The 21,396-nt window shown below is 39.1% G+C and overlaps 1 protein-coding gene and 1 non-coding gene across 4 annotated transcripts in view; one reads left to right on the top strand and one right to left on the bottom strand.

The window, feature by feature from the left end:
• The window catches only part of adgb (androglobin), a 386,047-nt gene that overhangs the window by 161,021 nt on the left and 203,630 nt on the right, over nucleotides 1-21,396 (bottom strand). For all 3 annotated transcript variants that reach the window (XR_015758508.1, XM_087991569.1, XM_087991570.1), the window contains exons 9-15: nucleotides 19,276-19,404; nucleotides 18,641-18,735; nucleotides 17,218-17,392; nucleotides 13,097-13,187; nucleotides 11,905-12,034; nucleotides 9,488-9,541; nucleotides 7,735-7,851 (exon numbers count right to left, since the gene is read on the bottom strand). Coding sequence is in view for 2 of the 3 variants with exons in the window: in XM_087991569.1 (XP_087847695.1) it covers nucleotides 7,735-7,851; nucleotides 9,488-9,541; nucleotides 11,905-12,034; nucleotides 13,097-13,187; nucleotides 17,218-17,392; nucleotides 18,641-18,735; nucleotides 19,276-19,404 (791 nt within the window). In the remaining variant the exon portion in view is untranslated. The remainder of the gene's footprint in view (nucleotides 1-7,734; nucleotides 7,852-9,487; nucleotides 9,542-11,904; nucleotides 12,035-13,096; nucleotides 13,188-17,217; nucleotides 17,393-18,640; nucleotides 18,736-19,275; nucleotides 19,405-21,396) is intronic.
• Nucleotides 1,252-1,366, top strand: LOC122553291 (U5 spliceosomal RNA). Its single transcript, XR_006312672.1, has one exon. It is a non-coding gene; the product is annotated as a U5 spliceosomal RNA (small nuclear RNA).

Genomic DNA, 21,396 nt, shown 5'->3' with positions numbered 1-21,396 from the left:
GTCAACACTGAGGCCCACGGAAACACTGGCCTTACTTGCCAATCTTTAAAGTTTCATTCGCGTCCATGTACGTTAGGCACGCATGTTTAAGATTTCCACAAACTGGAAGCTTTTTAGTTTTTAGTGTGACACTATAAAATGCTTTATAAAGACTAAGTGCGCACATCTCAAAGATGATTGTTTTTAAAAAGTGCGTCAAAAACAAAATACCTGAAATGACTGCCTGTTGCATCTGAAAATCTGGTCATAATTTTACAAGTGCATTTAAGAATTCACTGTACAGCCACAGATAATTCCGACATTACTCTGTAACACGGCGGCTTTAACCAGTTTTGTGATGGTGATGCAATCACGCAGGGTTGATCCTTGGCCATAAATGCTCAAGATCTATGTAGTTTAAATCAACCAGATAAAAACAATGACTGCAGATGCTGGAAACCAGATTCTGGATTAGTGGTGCTGGAAGAGCACAGCAGTTCAGGCAGCATCCTGATTTTACTGCTCCTCGGATGCTGCCTAAACTACTGTGCTCTTCCAGCACCAATAATCCAGAATCGATGTAGTTTCAAGCAAACTTCCGCAATAGTTTGGTAATTTATTTTGGCGGCGATTACGATGGATATCCAAGATTAGTGTATAAAGACCAACATTTAAAATAGTAATCGCTGATCAAGCTTCGTTTCTTTGCTCAAATATAACTGCCTGAACTTCTGCGCTTTTCCAGCGCCACTAATCCAGAATCTGGTTTCCAGCATCTGCAGTCATTGTTTTTACCTCTACAACAATAAACGTGTCAACATTTTTCAGCGCAGCGGCAACCGAATTGAAAGTCATTTCCGTATTTTCTCTTACTCCGAGCTCTGCATCTTTGTCATTAAATTCATGGGGATTCCCATATGAAGCAATGCAATATTATCTTCATGTACTACTGAAAAATTTTAATCCGAATGTTCAAACATATTAAGAGGATGAATATGCAACATAGACGCTGATTGTCAGAATTATGCACACGTCACTGTAAACCCAACCCACACAACACGCAGCTCATCTACATACGCATAAGGTTCAACACTAAAATAAAGGAATAAAACTTAATATTTAACAAATGTTGCCACACAGGGTTTAATATTGCCTCGTACAATGTTAATCTATGTTAGTATATGTCCCCGGGATACAAGTTGCGACAGCTCAATCTAATGTTAAGGAGGGACGTTACCAATTGGGTACGAGGAATTGGTACGATTCTGTAGTATACTCTGGTTTCTCTTCAGATCGTATAAATCTTTCGCCTTTTACTAAAGATTTCCGTGGAGAGGAACACTCAGAGTTTTAAATAATTTTTTGTGGCTCTACTTTTAGTAGGGCTGTTTTACTGTTCAAAGAAAGATTTTATGTTTGTCAGTGCATATCAAAAATGTCTGGATGTAATTTACCATTTGGATGGTTGTAGTTCAGCTTTTTGAACATAGAGGGCAAAAAGTGCAATAAACTCAGATGAATTTGCAGGACCCTAGCGGAGACATTCCTGATTGGTATGCAAATATAAACTTATCGAAGTGGAAATAAAGTTTTTGTTTGTTCTCAATATACAAAGACTATAGAATTGAACTGCTCTAGTGACTATTAGAATCAGCTTTATTGTCACATGTACTCAAACGTGTACAGTGAAATGTTTACAAGTTGTCACCTCCAGTGCCACTTTAGGTACCCAGGAACAGGTTCTTCATTTAGAAGATCTCATTTAGAGAAATAAAAAGTCCAGCATTGCAAAAGTAGAACTTCAGAATAACAGTGCTCCTATCCAGACCATGCTGAGACCTAGCTTGTACTCCATACTGGGCCTTAGTTCCAGACCACACCAGGCTTCACTTGAAGATCATGAGGTTGGAAGATTGTTCTGGAATCACCTAAGGCCCGAAGTCCATGCTGAGTCCATGCCAAGCTGAAGGCCACTACGCCCAGGCCGAGAGGACCCCTCCTTATGGATGAGCTGAGGCCAGGAGTTGCCGGAGGTCCAAAGAGAAGGGTTAAAAACACAAGGGAAAAAAAACAATGGACCTTCTCCAGAGTGGATAAGCTGCCATGTTGGACCGGAAGATATATGTGTGTATAAAGATTTTTTTTGAAAATAAAGCATATATTTAATATTTTAAAAATCTATCATCTACAATCACAGGTGAGGTGCTAGAAGACTGAAAGGTAGCTAATGTGTATTTGATTTATTTACTGTCACATGTATCTTGCTACAAAATAGTGAAAAGTGTTGTATAGTGTAGCCACTCTCCAATGCCATCTTCAACCACAGAAAAATTAACTAAAACAAAGACTATAAAGGCAGCAAAATGAAAATATAAATAAAGTCAGGTTGTAAGTTTGCTTGCTGAGCTGGTAGAGTCACCATGCTAGGTAACATCATCAGTGAGCTTCTGGCGAAGCGTGGGGATTCTGTCCTGTTTGCTATTTATCTGTCTCAGTTTGTTATGGTGGGTGAGATCATTTCTGGTTCTGTTTCTGAGAGGTTGATAAATGGGATCCAAATCTATATATTTGTTAATGGAGTTCCGGTTTGAATACCAGGCCTCCAGGAATTCCCGTGCGTGTCTTTGTTTAGTCTGTCCCAGAATAAATGCATTGTCCCAGTCAAACTGGTGTCCCTCTTTATCTGTGTGTATGGAAACCAGTGATAGTTGGTCATGTCTTTTGGCAGCTACTTGGTGCTAATCTATCCTGGTGGCTAGTTTCCTGCCTGTTTGTCCAATGTAATGTTTGTTGCAGTCCTTGCAGCGTATTTTGTATATGACGTTTGTTCTGCTGGTTGTTGGTACAGGGTCCTTTAGATTCATCAGCAGCTGTTTCAGTGTGGTGGCAGGTTTGTGGGCTATCATGATGTCTAGGAGTCGGAGCAGTCTGGTCGTCATCTCTAAGATGCCTTTGATGTAAGACAGGGTGGCTAGAGTCTCTGGGCATGTTGTGTATTCTTGTTAGATTTGTTGTGCAGGAATTGGCGGATTGCACTTATCAGTACCCGTTGTTCCTGAATACATTATGCAGGTGTTTGTCCTCAGCTTCCCCTAGTTCCTGGGTGCTGCAGTGTGTTGTAGCCCATTTAAATAATGTCCTGATGCAGCTCCATTTGTGGGTGTTGGGATGATTGCTTCTGCACCTCCTGTTCTTTTTCTTTTTTTCTCCCTCTTTTCCTCTCGTCTGAGGCCCAAAGCGGGGACATCAGGGTCTAGAGCGAAGAAGGGGCAGTGGCCCAGTGTGTAGCACAGCGACAGCTAACAGTCAGACCACATGGAAGCCCCCTGCACTGGCCTGCTGTGGAGTCCCCTTGGAGACCGACAGTGATGTTTGTCTTTTTAACTTTGCATCTTGTTTTTCTGACCTATGGTTATTCTGTGTATAGCTGTAACTTTTTTTTCTTCATTTTTCAGTTCTGTAGCGAAGGATTGTACCCAGGGGTACTCTGAACCTAAGATGGTACGATGTGTTGGTGACATTGTTACACTGTAACTAATCTGTAGCCAAGAAGCTGTACCCAGGTACCTTTGTACCTAAGATGGCACTGTAAGTGGCAACTAATCAACTTTTCACTGTACTCATTTGAGTGCATATGACAATAAAGCTAATTCAATTCAATTATATACTGTCGAATAATAAAATGTACTAAAGTAAATAAATACCATGTGATATCCATTACAGAGATGTGGCTACACAATGACAAGTATTGAGTACTAGATATTGAGGGGTTATCACTGTAATGGATTAGGCCAGACCACTCAAAACATCCTTAAACAGACAGCCCTAGACCTAACTTTGCAATTTATTTCGGTAAGTGTACAGTGAAAAGTACCCAGATTAAGTTAGCAAGGCTGACTACTAGATTTTAAAACAGACAAAAAATGTATTCACAAAATTACACAATGAAACACAAAGAGCAGAAGAAAGAACCCCTACAGAACTCAGCCTATTCAACTAGAATTAGTTAAGCTGTTCCAAATATACACAACAGTCCCAATTTGCAAACTCCCTTTAAAAACCAGTATAAATGGAACACATGCTGACAGGTTGAAGTTGAAGGGCAGAAAAGAGAGATAGTTTCCACACAGCTCCTTGTTGAACTTCCCAGTTCAAGACTGAACTGAAAAATGCTCAGCTCAAGAGCTGACCACTCCCCTCTCTTTATACAAGTCACCTCTGAAGCATGACCCTTTTGGTCTTAAATCTCATCTGCTTACATATAAACAAAAGGCTTCCCAAAATCTTTTTCATCTCTGTACCAAACCAGACTGACCGGAGTCTGGCCTGGTTTATTGCCCCTCTGAAAAAAATCAAGGACAGAGTCTCCTTGAGCCAAGGAACAGCTTTTATAAAGAAAAATGGATTAGCTTTATGACTATCACAATTAAGCAGAACTGGATGCTGGGTTAAGATGGAATGGTAATACTGTTAGTCACAGATATCATTGGTGCAATTGTTAGAGAGACTTTGCTTCAGGGTCAAGAGATCAAGATGTAGAACTTGTTTGGATAGAGATGAGGAATAAAGGTAAAGTCACCATGGTACTACCAAACCATACAGCTGATTTCTCATCAGAGAGAGATGACTAGTGGTGCTTCAACCTGAGGTTCACCATGCCTCAGATGAGGGAAGAGGTTAAGGAGAGTCTTTCAACTGGGTCAGTTAGCTCAGTAGGCTGGACGGCTGGTTTGCAATACAGTTCAATTCCCACACTGGCTGAGGTTACCTTGGAAAATATGAATGTTGGGGGAAAGAAGTCACCAGTGGAAGTAACCTATAGGCATCCTAAGTGTAACAGCAATGTAGGATGAAGTGGACGGTAAAGAATATGGCTGCTTGGGTTAAAGAATTGTGGTGCTTTTAATCTACACTTAAACCACAAGAATCAGATTGGCAATGGTAGGCTGGAAGAGACTTTCATAAATAGCCTTTGAAATTGTTTTTTTAGAACAGCACACTCTGGAACCAACCAAACAGCAGGTCATTTATTAATTTTGCTATTGCGTAATACAGTAAGATTAATTAATAGCCACAGAGTAAAGGCACTCCTAGATAGCAACAACCAATATATGATTGAATCTTACATTAGGTTTAAAAAGAAGAGTGGTTCTCAGACTATTATCTTAAACTTAAGTAAGGTCAAGTATGTGGCCATGAAAGCAGAGCTAACTGGAGTAAACTCGGATACTAAGTTAGGGGACAGATCAATTGAGAAATGGCAGATTTTTCAGGGATATTTAAAAGTACTCAGAATAAATATATTTTGAATATCATTATTTAAGGTCTTTCTGCATATTACAATGAGACTGCGTTCAGTTATTGGACCTCTCAATGCCTCAGATACATGTAAATAGGTCTTAGTACCTAGCATATATTAAGAAATGCCTTTAGATTAGTTGTAACTATTGAAAAAGTCAAACCAGAATGATTGTTTCCTTCTCTGGATACAAAGTCTGTATAGAGATGGAAATGTGTTGCTGGAAAAGCGCAGCAGGTCAGGCAGCATCTAGGGAACAGGAGAATCGACGTTTCGGGCATTAGCCCTTCTTCAGGAATGAGGGAAGTTGGTCCAGCAGGCTAAGATAAAAGATAGGGAGCTTTATCTTAGCCTGCTGCACCAACTTCCCTCATTCCTGAAGAAGGGCTAATGCCCGAAACGTCGATTCTCCTGTTCCCTAGATGCTGCCTGACCTGCTGCGCTTTTCCAGCAACACATTTCCATCTCTGATCTCCAGCATCTGCAGACCTCACTTTCTCCTCAAAGTCTGTATAGATCTGAACTGCTTTTGTGAGTATGCATGGACATAAAGATTTCTTTTTTTATGAATAAAGTATATTTTTACAAAAAAAATTGACTATAGGGGAAAAGTTCTGAAGGGAGGACTTATTGTTTGTGGTTAAATAAAGAAGTTAAAAAGGGATCAAGCTTAAGGAAATGATTATAACCACGTACAAGTGAGTACCAAATCAGATAATTAAACAACATATAAAAAATGGCAAAGCATGACTCAAAGATGAATTGGGAGAAATAAATTAAAATATGAGAGGACACAAAGAACAATTTCTACAGGTGAAAAAGGAAAAGAACAAGTAACGTGAGTGTGGCCTTCTAATGAGTGAGAATAGGGGTCTGATGGTGGATAATAAAGACTTGGAACATGAAGTGAAGCAATATTTTGCTTCTGTCTTCACTTTCGAGGATACAAAAACACATTCCAGTAATAGCTGTAAATCAGGAGGTTGAAGGGAGAGAAAAACTTGGTGAAGTTACCATCACTTGGTAAAAGGTGCTAAGCAAACTGATGAAACTGTGAGCTGACACATCTCTGGGTCCTGATGGAATTTGTCTGTGTGTCTTAAAAGAGGAGGCTCATGAGATACAGGCAGTAAATACTTTAGTGCTAGTTTTCCAAAATTATCCAAATCTGGAAAGATCCCATCAGATCAGAATTTAGCAAATATGACTCCTCTATTCAAAAAGGGAGGGAGGCAGAGAAAAGTAAAGTATGGGCCAGTTTGCTTGACATCTGTCATTGGGAAGGTGTTAGAAAATCTCAATGTAATTGGGAAGAGTCAGCATAGTTTTGCGAAAGGGAAATCATGTTTAATCATTTTACTGGAGCTTTTTCAAGGAGTATAATGTGCTCTGGATAAGGTATACTATACTTAGATTTTCAGAAGATATCTGAGGAACTACCACACAATAATTGCGCAAAGTGTGAGCTCAAGGAAAACAAGAAAATGGATTTCTCTCTACAGAGGTAGAAAAATGCATCACTTTTGGTCAACGATGATTAGCTCTTCAAGGTAAAAAGGACAAGGTGTTCATCTGTCTGTCTGTGTTCTGGAATGTGTGGGCAGGTTACCAAATACAACCAGTTGTCTCTGGGATCTTTGCAAACACAGCCTCCCCAGGAAATACAGCACCTAGATTATTTCAGATGCTCTTTAAGAAAACCGTCAGATATCACACTGTATTCACACCGAGACTTTTGTTTCAGAAACAGGAGAAGTAATGTGAGAAGCTTCACATTCAACAGACTGTTTACCAACTACTCCAAAACAGAATCTGAAATCTGATAGTAATAAAGCCAGGCAGGTCAGTAAACAAGCAGTTATCACAAGACAAGTGACAAAAGCTAATGCTCGAAACGAGACTCTCCTACTCCTCGAATGCTGCCTGACTGACTGTGCTTTTCCAACACCACACTTTTTGACTCTGATCTCCATCGTCTGCAGTCCTCTCTTTCTCCTACTACTAAGAAATGCCCTGTTTAAAAACAATGCTCCAATGTCCTCTCATTTGTCTATTTGAAATAAATCCAGTTATCCACATTCTCCAAACCCAAGATCTTTTCTTAAGATCAAATACGAAGCCTTCATAACAAAATACAGAAAAAAATAGTCCTTCAAAGTCTGAAATTCAATTGTTGGAAACAGGGCATTGAGGAAGTAAAACAATTTTTTTCTTTGCTGTGGGAAACAACAGGGGACCAATATGCATTCCAAAACAAGCTAGTCTACAAGAGAACTCCAGTACTATAGTTACAAGTTTTCAGTTGAAATGTGTACTGTATATTGAATATTGGAAAAAGATTCATACCAAAAGTCTGCCAAATTGTACAAAAATCAAAATGTTATCCTAAAATATTGACAAATACTATACTAACAATCCTTTCTTGAAACATTCTGGAGAAGTTTTCAGAAACTTACTTTTTTATGTTCAAATACACTGCCATGCCGACTTGTATTGCTGCCATGCTGACTTTTAGTACCATGAGAAGTTATTGAATGCTGTCCACCTGATTTTATGGACTCAAGTGGTCTTTCCTGAAAAAAATCAAAAATGATATTTATTTGAAAGTGTTTTTTTTAATACTGTCCACATAACAGACTGTTAGTTAAAATTAAAGCTTCTGTAATTGAAGGAAACTTATTCACCTATTTAAACATTTGGCTAAGTGGTCAAAGGCAGTAAATAGTTGTGATGTTTACACACTTAATTTGGGAAGAAATAACAAGCAGTATACCATATATATCCTTGCTGTGGTCTTGACTATTCACTCAATGTATTAATGACTTCCAAAACAGCAAGTCCTATAATCCTGTCTCCTGTATCATATACAAAGGTTAGAGGCATGTTAAGCAATGTAGGCAAGAGTGTAGCACTACAAAGGTACACTCACAGAATAAACGAGTGTTGCCAATAACGGAAGTTGGATTTCGGTGCAGTTAAATGTGAGATCCTCCATGTGGACCTAAACTCAATATTTTTTAAATGTTGAAGAGCTGGCAGTGGAGGCCCAAAGATATTTAGTGTTCATGTACAAAGACCACTAAGATGCAGCAGATACAAAAAAAGCACAATGGAATTTCAGCCATTACAACTAGAGAGCTACAATTTAAAGGAGTATATGTTTTGGTACAATACCTCAGGGATCACACTGCCCTGCATCTGCCACAGGCAATGAGTCAACTCCAGCCACTGGCTATCTAGTAGAGAAATTGCCCTTTCAGATTGACGACATGACAGCTGTAGTCTTGTGATGAGCAAAAATTTTACTGTTGCTTCAAAGGCCATTTCTATTGTTCTCTTATGTTTTTATGCATTTATGGAGTCCCTTTTATCAGAATGCATTTTCCCAGCACTATCTTAGAATGCCATTTTAACATTTTCCATTGTTATTGTACATCAATGTTAGCCAATTTAGTTTCCAATTTTATTTCCACAAATTTTATTCAAAGCCTTTAAAAGTAAGCCTTTCTTAACTCTATTAACATGATTTTCATCATATTCACACCTCTGTATCATCATCTTAAAGTGTACTATATTATGATCACTATTACATAGATGTACCCCTTCTTTTATGGTCCTTATTTGCACTTGTTCACTCCCCATTACTAAATTTAAAAGCCATTCTTCCCTTATTGGCCTTTGTTCATATTGGGTTAGGGAGGACTGCTGTACATATTGTGGGAATCAAGTACAGACCAGACAGGCAATAGTCGCTATAATATGATATTCTGTGGATGAATAAAGACCATATGGAAACAACTGAGGGTTCGCAAAGACAACAATAAGAATGTAGTCAGCATAGGAGTGGATAACAAAGTACAACATAAAGAGACTAGGTAAGAATTTAAAGAAAACTGAAGGTGTGACTTGAAGGATGCTTATTAATATCTGACTGAATAGAGCACAACATGTCTTAAAGACCAAGAACACAAAGACATGCTGCAGTTTTAGAATTGAGGGCGGAATTTGTGATCATATATGGGGATGTACTTAAAAGAAATGTTCCAACTCAGATTATAAAGTCTTTGCACAGTGATGTGTTGTCAGAAACTAAATTTGGAATTTTAAAATAATCATCAACAGTTAATAAATTCAACTCTAAATTAATGCTTAATTCTATGAATGTACCGTCTTCATCTCAAAATTACTCCCCAGATGCTGCTTACTAACCTGGGTGTCCACTGAAAAGAGAGCATCTGATTTTATCAATTCCAGTTGGATTTCCTAGAAAAGCATATTACAAATTATCCACAAATATTTCACATACACTGATTATGCATTTCTTTTTTAATGACAGCATAAGTATGTGCAATTTGGATATGTGCAATTTGAGTCTGTGCAGCTTTGACATCCATTTTAACTGAATTACCTGCATAAGTACATGGCCAGGTCAAAAACCGGGAATTCCATGGTGAGTCATTTACATCCTGATCTCTTAAAGTCTGTTCATTTATAATGGAATATTATCTATGTTGTTCTCACAACACTCAAAAAGCTTGACACCATTCAGAATAAAGCAGCCTGCATGAACCCCATTTCTTCCATCAACGTAAACATTCACTCCCTCACCAGTGGTGTACAATGGCAATAATGTGTACCACATTCAAGATGCACCTTAGCAACCCATAAAGGTTCCTTCGACAGCACCTTCAAAACCCATGAACTCAACTTCCTCCACCGAGAAGGTTAAAGTCAGCCACTGCATGGGACCACCAACTACTTCAAGTTACAGACTTTCAATAGTTGCCTCACTGTCACTGGAATCAGGGAACTCCCTCCTAATAGCTTCTTTTTGAGTGCTGATTCAAAGCATAGCATTATTTGAACATTTTGGTTTAAAGCCTCATAACATAAACAATTAATTTTAGAACTTACAGGTGCCAAAGAAAAATCAGGCAATGTTCTTTGATGATTACTGCTTGGTGGTTCTGACATCTATCATTATGAAGTGCTTTAAGAGGTTAGTAATGGCACACATCAACTCCAACCTCCCAGATTGCCTTGATCCACTACAATTAATCTATCATTGCAAAGGTCTATGGCAGATGCCGACTTCATGGCCCTACACTCATTCCAGAACATCTGGATAACAAGGGCACCTTTGTCAGACTCCTATTTATTGAATCTGTGCAGCTTTGACATCCATTTTAACTGGATTACCTGCATAAGTACATGGCCAGGTCAAAAACCGGGAATTCCATGGTGAGTCATTTACATCCTGGTGGTTCTGACATCTATCATTATGAAGTGCTTTAAGAGGTTAGTAATGGCACACATCAACACTTGGCTCCACCTTCAACACTTCCAACTAAATTGCAAACAAAAACCCATCTCCAAACTTCGAGACCTAGGACTTTGCTTCCCTTCTGCAATTGGACCCTGCACTCTCTGACCTGCAGACTGCATTCAGTAAAGATAGAAGACAACACCTCCTTCACAATAATCCTCATTACTGGTGCTAGGCAAGGCTGCGTTATCAGCCCCTTACTATACTCCTTACACACTCATGACGGTGTGGCCAAATTCAGTTCTAATTCCATTTACAAATTCGCTGATAACACTATCATAGTGGGTCAGATCTCAAACAACAATGAGACAGAGTACAGGAAAGAGATGGAGCATTTAGTGGCATGGTGTAAAGTCAACAATCTCTCCCTTAATGTCAGCAAAACAAAGTAGTTGGTCCTCACCCCTATATCAATGGTGCTGAGGTGTAGGTGGTCAAGAGCTTCAAGTTCGTATAAGTAAATATCACCAACAATCTGTCCTGGTCCGTCCACGTTGACATCACAGTCAAGAAAGCACACCAATGCCTCTACTTGCTCAGAAGACTCAGAAAATTCAGCATATCCACAATGACTCTTAACAATTTTTATAAATGCACCACAGAAAGCATCCTATCCAGATCAACCACAACTTGCTATGACAATTAGTCTGCCAAAGACCGCAAGAAATTACAGAGTTGTGAACGCAGCCTAGTTGATCATGAAAACCAGCCTTCCACCCATTGACTCAGTCTACAAGTCCCGCTGCCTCAGGAAGGCAGCCAACATAACCAAAGACCCCTCCCACCCCGGTTATTCTCTCTTCCATCAGGCAGAAGATATATGAGTTTGAAAACATATTCCAACAGATTCAAGAATACCTTCTCCCCTGCTGTTATCTGATTATAAATGGACCCTTCCGATATCAGGGTTGATCTTTCTCTGCAATTTCTCTAGTAGCTGTAACAATATATTCTGCATTCTGTTCTATTACCCTGATGTACTTCTGTAAGGTATGATTTGTAAGGTATCATTACTTTTCACTGTATCTCGGTACATGTGAAAATAATTAATCAAATCAAATCAAATCAAATCTCACCCACCCCTTCTTCTGCATAAATGTCAACCTTTTCCTAGCTACCATCAGTTCTGAAGGAGGGTCACTGGACCCGAAACATTAACTCTAATTCCTCTGCGCAGACACTGCCAGACTTGTTGAGTTTTTTCTAACAATTTCTGTCTTTGTTTCTGTGTGTGTAATTAGAAATCTTTTGATTCACAGCTAAACAAATTGCCAACAGGTCGGAGGTCAGATTATTTTACCTCTGCAAAGAATGGTGACTCCAGAACCTTTTGTTCTTCATCATCATTCTGATCGAGTGCCTCATCGTTTTCACTGACAGCTGCCAAGCTAATGTTCACAGCTTTTTTAATCAAGGGCACTTGGTCATTTCTGGGGAAGGAAAATAAGATACTTGGAAACTATACCATTGATTTTAAACATCTATTTGGTGTGTAAAGGAAAGAATATTGATCCAGAAAAGAAGTCACAACCCAATTGACCAGACTTTCTGTTCAAAAAATGATTTAATTCTGGTATTATGAGACTAGCAGTTTACAACATGATCATTTGTAATTTATGCAGTCACACAGCAGACATGGCAGCCAGATCCATTTAATAATAATGTCCGTTTCCCACAGTGGGTAAACATCCTGCAATCAAGTTGGAAGCCAGAAGCGGACAATGGGGACAATGTGTACTCATGGTAGGATGTCATTTAGGCTCATTACTAAACCTATTGATAGCAATTATTCCTGGGATAAGTGTAAGGAGCATTGCTTTCCCCTATCTCCCAACATTACTAGGCAAATTCTGGCAGGTTTGTCAAAGGCCTCTCAGGCTCTTTCAAAGACACTTGGTACTTGATCGAGGGATGCGGCATTAGGAACTGATGCTGGCTACTGAAATCCACCCATCTTATCATCACTTCTAACCCTTCCTGACTTCTTTATTCCACCGGCCTCACTTCCTGATTGCAAGAATCTAATGATGGCCCTTGGGGAAGCTTTTGAAGTAGTATCAGCAGCAACTGATGTTCCTCGTGGTGGTACAGTTGGTAATGGAGAACTACCAATCTCTGATAGGTCGGCTGCTCTGAGGGATTGGGGCGTTTTTTTGACCTGGGATCCTGAATCTCTCAATGTTGGCCAGGTGCCTGTCAGAACTTAATGCAATTGGCCTCCTCAATGAAATGATGTGGGATTCCCACTAGTTCATCACCTGGCAGGCTGAACCTACATTACTTCCATTAAATTCCAATACAAAACCTTTAGCGGAGTTAAACATCCCAAGGGACTGACACAAGAATTTTACCAGGCAATAACAATCGTATGTCTGTGCCTGCTGATAAACACAATAAAATGCACTCAATGTTTGGGGGAAATAATTCTCCTGCTAGTAGAAAAGAAAACAAGAGTGAAATAAAACAGTTTTGCCTTCAGTGGCTGTACTCACCTCTCTGGTGGCATGATTGTAGTGTCTATCTTGTAGTTAACCAATGGGCTTGAGATTTCAATAAATTGATCAGGTTTCTTTACTTTGGTCTCTGCCGAGAAGAAGAAGTATTTAGTCTGTTACTTCTATCAGATGGTTGAAGAGGAGGTCTTGACTAGTGAGAGAAAATGTTTGAAAATGATTTGGCCAAAAGTTGTGGCAATCTGGTCCAGAAATTAGATTTCCATGTATCAAATGTTCAGTAAAGGCATTATATTTTCATAACTTTAAAAATAGACTGTTTTTGGAACTGCCTTTTTCTTTTTTAGATGGATTTTAAAAGGCTGCCAAAATGGCTGCAGCAGATCAGGTCTCTTTTGCAATTTACGCAGAAACTCAGAATGACTAGCTGAACTATCATGGGTGCAGTGCTTCCATTGAGTGGACAGACCAAGACAAAAGCATTTGTGCTCTTATCCAGAACTCAAAATCTATGGATTCCTAGGACTCACTGTGTCTGAACTCAAAATGTAACAAAGGCAACTGTAAAGGAGCCAATTAAAACATAAGGAAGTGAGAATGGCCACCATCCCTCACCCTGTTATGCAGCAATGTCCTGAACTTCAAATCATTCTGGGTGGACAATTGAAGTATTGGCCACCCAATCAAAAATGACTTCAAACAACCAGTCTTAGTTATTATTAGCATACGGGATAACCAGTCAGTCTGCACACAATACAACAGGAAACAGCATCAGCAGCAAAGGCAACAACATCAATGCCATAAAACAGAAGACTGCCATTTTGTTAAATCTCCAAGTTTGGCCATTTTCAAGTCCATCAGTTCAGAAAACTGACCTCCTCATAAGAAGATGCACACAACTAACTTTATGACCTGCTAAAAATTGACCTCTTCAGAGGAATCCTGTGATAACAAAGAACAGTACATGATAGAACAGGCCTTTTGGCCCACCAAGCCAGTGCTGACACATGATGGAAATGTGTTGCTGGAAAAGCGCAGCAGGTCAGGCAGCATCTAGGGAACAGGAGAATCGACGTTTCGGGCATTAGCCCTTCTTCAGGATACCTTTCTAAACTAAAAACCTTTCGCCTCCATGTGGTCTGTAACCCTCTATTCCCTGCTTAGTAATGTATCTGTCAAGATGCCTCTTAAATGTTAAGCTGGTATCTACGTCTATCACCTCCTCTGGCAGTGCATTCCAGGCACTCTCCACACTCTGTTTAAAAAAATTGCCTCTCACATCTCCATTTTCCTTTTTACTTTAAACCTTTTGATATACAACTTTAGATATTGAATTCATCCAGCTATAACCTCTTCTTCCCCTTGCCTGCATCAATCACATGAATTATATGTATTCCTTTGTTTCTAAATTGGAAAAGGGCACCATCCCTTTTAACAGCATGTTTCTTGAGTCTGTGTGAGTGGGGTGAACATGGGAATGAATAAACCTCTGTAAACAAATAAAATCCTACTGCTGGTAGGTAATATTGATCGCACACTCAGGGGTTTAGAAACCCATCTTTTCAAAAACACACTGTTGATGAGTCTGGGAGCGGAACTGGAGTTTCAGTTCACTCTCATCATTGTCCATGCAACGTATTAAAGTGAGAAAAGAACCCATTCCTACTGTATAATAAACTGCTACACAGCAGCCAAAATTATCCTGGAGAAAGTAGTGGAGAACCACAGAGCAATCTTAACAGTAGTTTTGAATAATGTAGGAACAAGTATTGGTATGGTTATATTGCAATAATGTTACTGGGTTTATACTCGTGATTTCAAATACCACTACAGCATTTCTGAATTTGTATTACTTTTAAAATTCTGGAGATTAAAAAAAATCATTAAAAGTTATCATGAAAGCACATGATTGTTAGGAAAACCTAAAACAGTTTATTAATTTTTTTGGTGATTAATTTTTTTTTAATCTTGTCTGTGATAACAAGATTCTAAAACAAACCGAAATTGACACTTAACTGGCAAAGCTAGCCATGTAGTTGTACTAGAGAAACTAGGGGTGGGAATACCGAAATATCAAAAAGCAATAAAGAAGAAAAAAATTAGTTTTAACCTCTTTGATCATTTCATAGAATGCCATGTTCACTTTGTCTTCCTGATTAATATTGAGGTAAAGTAACCATTCAAAATTGCTTGCAAGTCTGTCTTATGTATCCTCAGTGACCCTCTCCATAATCTGCTTTTTCTTTTATTATTCATGCACCTGTAGTATAATTTACTGTTGAATGTTATATTGGTTAATATGTTCATTTTGTAGCTCCTCCTTGCTTTCCTAATTGTCATTTTGATGGCATGCAGCTAAAATTCAACAGAAGTATGCTGGGTATAAAGATCATGACACCAATCCGTATATAACACTTATTTGATGCTGGCATTGCTACTCTGGAACTCAGTGCTCCAGCTGGCACCTTTTGTTAATATTGTACAGCTGGACACACATTCAAATGCAGGAAGGACTGCAACAGGGCCTCTGAAGGAGATTGATGACTTATGAAGGTCATGTTGATTGGTTTCTATTAGCTGTGGCTATATTTGTGCTTTGCACAACTTTTTCATGTTGCAAGCATCTGTAGTGGCAGACACTGAACAACTTGTTGCAGACTTAAAGGAATCTGCACAAATCAGTTTCTTTTAAGACATGGGTAAACTAACAGAGGTATTCACTTTGCATACAACGTAACTGACAGGATGGGCATAACCCACATGAAGCAAACAAGGTGCTGAAAGAAGGATGAGACAGAAAATGGGGAGAAGAACTCTCAGCAGAAAGTCATTTTTGCTCAGAATCTTCAGGGAGTAATTCTGCAAATTGAAAGTCAGCAAGGAGCAATGTGTGAACAGTCAGTTGGGAGTAAAGAAATTAAACATAGTTGGAAAAAATAGACAGATTGCTAAAGTTTCACATTTTTGCACTTGCAAATGAAAAAAATGCCAAATTTTAAATGAACACAGCAATTTACAGAGGAACCTTGATTATCTGGCATTCGATTATCCGAATTTTGAATTATCTGGCAAGATCACAAGGTCCCGATGCTTGGCTAAACTATGTTATCTGGCATTCCATTATCCGGAATTCGAATAACCGGACGAAATACTGTCCACCTATGTCCTTCGGATAGTCGAGGTTCTTCTGTATACTTCAGGATAAAAGGCTGCTGACTGGTTGTTAAGTTGATTGATTGGCCAAGGCCTTGCCATAATGATGGTGATAGGGTACTATTGCTTCTCCAAGCCAAGGCTTTAACAGTCTTTTGTTTTCAGAAAAATGGGTCCCTGTACATGAATGTCTGATACTTCCAGTGAGCCATATTGTGAGCTCAAGTGATGCTATTAAATTAGTTGCTTGTATTAGCATAATCAGGTTGTTCAGCAAGTGCTGCACAGTCATGGGATTACATCTAAAAGCAGACATTTTGTTTTGGGTTTTGGGTTTTGCAAATGGGACTAATTGAGTACAGCCTGTAGATATTTTCTAATCAACCTGGTCAGAGAGGTTATTACACATTTCTGGAGCTTGTGGGACTCGAGTCCAGGTCTTCTGACTTAGATATAGGGGTACTACCACTGTGCTCCTCTGTTTATAGCACACTACATAAGTAACATGCTTTTTGAGTTCATCAGCCAATTGCTGGAACCTACAGACAGCATGCTGGCATCACACTGACGTTGGAATTCATGGTTCACTTGTGTTATAGGTAGAACAATGCTTTGGATTGACAGCAATGTCCTGCTTGTATAAGACAGAATTTTAGTAAAATCTCTCTACTTTTTATACCCCATTCCCTTTGAAATAAAGGCCAATATTTTACTTGCCTTCCCTATTCCCTGCTGAACTTGGGCACTGGCTTTTTGTGATTCCATTGCATAGCCACTGCATAAAAGCAGCATAAAATGGCTTGCTTAACCAACTGTTCAAATAGTTGAGATATCTTGCCTTTCCAGTGCAATTTGAGACTGACTAGCACTTTTCAGGTTCAATACTTACAAAACTTAAAACCTTGGTAGTGATTTCTTTATTTGGGGATCATTCACTAAATTTAGTTGTTTTGGTTTTAGGATCCTCTTGTGGATCATAACAATTGTCAAACTTAAAATAAAAATACCTTTTGGATCAGCTATTGGAAGAGCACGATTTCGTGGTCGGATGAGCTTCCATCGTGGAACTGGTGTTGTTTCTGGAGGGTTTATGAGGGGACACGACCTAGTCCTAGTAACCATTACTGGGTGGCTATGCGCATGAGAAAGTCCATAGTGTCGCAACTTCTCTGAGGAATCAGCCTGAAATTTGCAGAAGAACCATATAAAGTCACTGAAACAAGACAAAGCATGAAATGGGTATGGTTATGTATGGTACAGACTTTGACAATTCATGTGTATGATTTTCTCAATAAACAAGCAAAAAGGAGTGGACACAAAATTTCTGTCACTTTCTCATTCCCCATGATAACTTCTCATGTAACTATCTCTAAGGAACCAATGGTTTAACTTAGTTATTTTCCTTATAATATATTCATAAAATCTCTTTTAATTTGTTTTCATATTGCATGTTAGATTATTCCTATATTTTACACGAGGATTTTATAATTAATTATTTGCAAATGTCCAAAAATCACCCCCAATCCTTAACTTTTAGTTTTATTCTTCATAATATTACCAGAGAGTCACAGAATCCCTACAGTGCAAAAAGAGGCCATTTGGCCCATTGAGTCCACACAAACTCTCCGAAAAGCATTGTGCCCAGACCCCGTTCCCCATTCTATCCTTGTAACCCTGCATTTAACCAACCTGCAGTATCCTGGATACTATGGGGCAATTTAGCATGGCCAATCCACTTTATCTGCACATCTTTGGATTATGGGATGAAACCAGAGCACTGGTCAGAAACCTGTGCAGCCATGGGGGTAATGTGCAAGCTCCACGCAGATAGCTGTCCAAGGCTGGAATTGATCCTGGGGCCCTGGTGCTGTAAGGCAGCAGTGCTAAACACTGAGCTACTGAGCCACCCATTACAACATGTATTTTGGAATTAAATATTCAGTTATTTCATTAAATATTTCTCACAGTTTATTTAATGAATTACCTTTAATCCATTTATCCTATCAATATCAGGCCTGAAACACACCTTTTTTTTGTGATGTTTAAGAATCTTCTTTAGGACCAAAAGATATCAAGCATGCAATCAGATGGATAATGAGGCATTAATTCAGCAGCAGAAAAAGTAAATGACTGCAACAAAAACAAGGTTCACAAGTCTTTTGCACTTAGCAGAGGCTGCTAACATTGCTGATAATGATAGCTTCTGGTGTCCAAATTGGCTGTCACGTTAGCTACATTACAACAGCGAAGACACTTCAAAAATATTAAAATGGCTGTCAAGGACTTTGGTATGTTGTGAGGTCAAGAAAGTTAACTGACTGCAAGTTCCTTCTTTTAAATCACTTGAACTGTAGTTTTATTACCAAAGCAGCAATCAGGAATAGAAGTCACATAAACGTCTTGTAAAACAGCACGTGCAACTTATACTACCATTTGCCCAAGTAAAGAAATCTTCCTTTCCGACAGCTGTAGTGGGAAGTAGGTAGCATAGATCATCATCCGTGGCATCACTGGTGGAGGAAGACCTGCAGCACAGAGAACATAAAAACATTCAAAAACATGAATTGCTGAAAACAGAGCTAACGTTTCGAGTCCAGTGACCATTCTTCAGAATTGGTTTCTGAGTTTCTCCAGCAATTTCTGTTTTTTTTAATTTCAGCTCTCTGGCATCTACAGTTCTTTGCTTTATTAACATAAAAACATTGCCCGAGTATACAAACTTTTTAAAGAAACAGATAGCATTGAATTCAAATAGACTCATGTGAAATAAAAGTATACAATGACTAACAAAAAGCCAAATGAACCTAGATTATTATCTACTGGTACTATTTTCACTCTAACAAAAAATCAAAATTAATGCCTGCGGTGAAGCATTTTTATTAATCAGTTATTTTGTTGAATTTCTCACCTACTGCTGTTAATACAGGAGGAGATAGCGTTGCTACATTAAAAGTTGTTGATAAAGTGACTCCCAGTAATCCCAACAAGGAAATGCAGAGCTGACAGATCAAGAGCAAAAATTGGAAGAGCTCACCCATCGCTCAGTCACCAGGTCTATAACTTACTCTCTGTAAGAATTTGTGAAACACTTTGAGAGACAGACTGTGGTCGTTGAATCAGTGTTCTGCTTTTATCTTTATTGTATTCAGCTTCCTTATTCTTTTTCTTCCCAATATCTTTTGATTCTGCTTTTTCTGGAAAACAAATTAGCAAGTTACTGAAAGTGCATACATACTTTATTCCTGTTCACCAAACTGTCCATTTTATTGTAAATCAAGACAGTGCACACAGATACATGATGAGACTGCAGATACACTGAAAACATGCCCTGAATGGACTGTTAGTCATGGGGCTAGAAGAAAGACAAACAAGAGTGGTATAGTTCTGGTCCAGGAGGTGAATATAAAATCTTTGCTACATAGATGAGGATAATAGCAGCACTAGAGGAAGGAGTCCAACTTGAGAGAGAAGGACTGGAGCCAGATTGAAGAACCTAGCAACAAACTTCATGGAACCAACCTGCATACCCTCCTGACAGAGATCGAGAACAATTAGGATAAGTTAGTTGGGTCAAAAGGGAAATAGAGAACCTCCAAGAATGCAGTCGTATGGGTGTGGACGGAGTTGGTTGTGATCATGATAGCCACTTCTTTGAGTTCCAGGACTCCTTTGCAGTGCAGCAAGAAATTCAATAACCTCATGAAAATAGTAAAGCTAAGGTACTTTGCACATGTAGCACTCTGGGATACAACATTGTACTCCGATCCTTATAAACTTATAAGGTATGCATGAGCAAGCCTTTCAGACTCATCACATCTATTTTTTCTTGCAGATTGTTTTTTGAGTACTATTCTGCTACTGCTGATGGCCCACAGAATCTTATAGGTGCCCAACCTTGAGTTGTTAGATTTGTTTGAAGTCATTTAACAGAGTGATAGCATTACACAACACGATGGAAGATATTCTCAATGTGAAGAAAGGACTTTGAGTCTACAAGGAGTATGCACTCGTTCCTCCTGGCGATACTGTCACAGACAGATGCATCTTTTGGCAGACAGACTGGTGAGGATAAGGTCAAGAATGTTAAGGAGAACATATTTGATCTCATGCCGGTATTGATTAAAAAGAACATTGTAGTGCTGGAGAAAGAGGATATCTCAGAGGGTTCAATTTTACCGGAGCTAAGGAATAAAAAGGGTGCAATTACATTTGAACATTGTGAATGCGAGCATGTGTTTGTGTGTGTGTGTCACAGCACTACAAGTACAAACAATAAAACTATGAATATACAAACATCAACAATCTTCTGCATTTATAGAGTGGCTTCAATGTAACAAAATCATTCCAAGACACTACACAGAAATGTAATGTGACAATGTTTAACAACAACCCACATACAGTATGAAAGACTGGCATCCAATGTGAAACAATAAAAACTGGGGATGCAGAAGAAACGAGAATTGGAGGAATGCAGAGATCTTGATAGGAGATGGAAGCTGGGATATCTAAGGCTGCTCGAGGTTAGAAAGATAGATAAGGCTGAATTTCATGGGGCACTGTGATCTCCATTCCCCTATTCCCCTTGTCTGAAATATCAGGGAGTAGACAGCTCACCTGCTATCCTGATGGTCACCCATTAGCAGTTTATCACTAGGAATAGCATTAATCTCTTCAAGGTAAGAATTCCATTTGAATCTTGGCGGGGAGTCCTGATTTAAAGAGCTGCTGGTCAATCAGATGGCTGACAGCTCTGTAGTCCCAACAGCAACAGGTTTGATTCTTAGCCACTGCCATGACCATATGTGGTACATGAAAAAGAGGACCCTTGAGAGCAATGAGAGGTAAGCCTGGCATATAGGTGGGGTCAGACTGGTAGAACTCTGAGAAAGAGTGTGAAGGAGGTGTCTAAGAGAGAGAGGGGGCATGTATTTGAGAGTTCTATCAGGATGGTAAAGAACAAATAGGGTATTGGGAACATAATGTGCTTCTCATGGCCCATAAGGGAGTTATTCATTCCCCTTTGCCTGATAACAGCTTAAAGTAGTTGGGCCAATGACTTGCTGTAGGTAAAATAGTGAAGTGGGTAGCATGAGGTCTTCTGTGAAGGGCATCTATAGGACCAACAGCGGTGAGCCATCCAACGTTCCATTGTCTTTCGTGAAATTTCAGATAGTGGCAGGCAAGAA

Source organism: Chiloscyllium plagiosum, unplaced genomic scaffold, assembly GCF_037043375.1.
Source record: "Chiloscyllium plagiosum isolate Xiang-an unplaced genomic scaffold, Cpla_swu_hap1 HiC_scaffold_10, whole genome shotgun sequence".
Taxonomy (NCBI): Eukaryota; Metazoa; Chordata; class Chondrichthyes; order Orectolobiformes; family Hemiscylliidae; genus Chiloscyllium; species Chiloscyllium plagiosum.
Note: the sequence above shows the minus strand (reverse complement) of the source record. Positions and strands in the feature narration are given on the sequence as shown.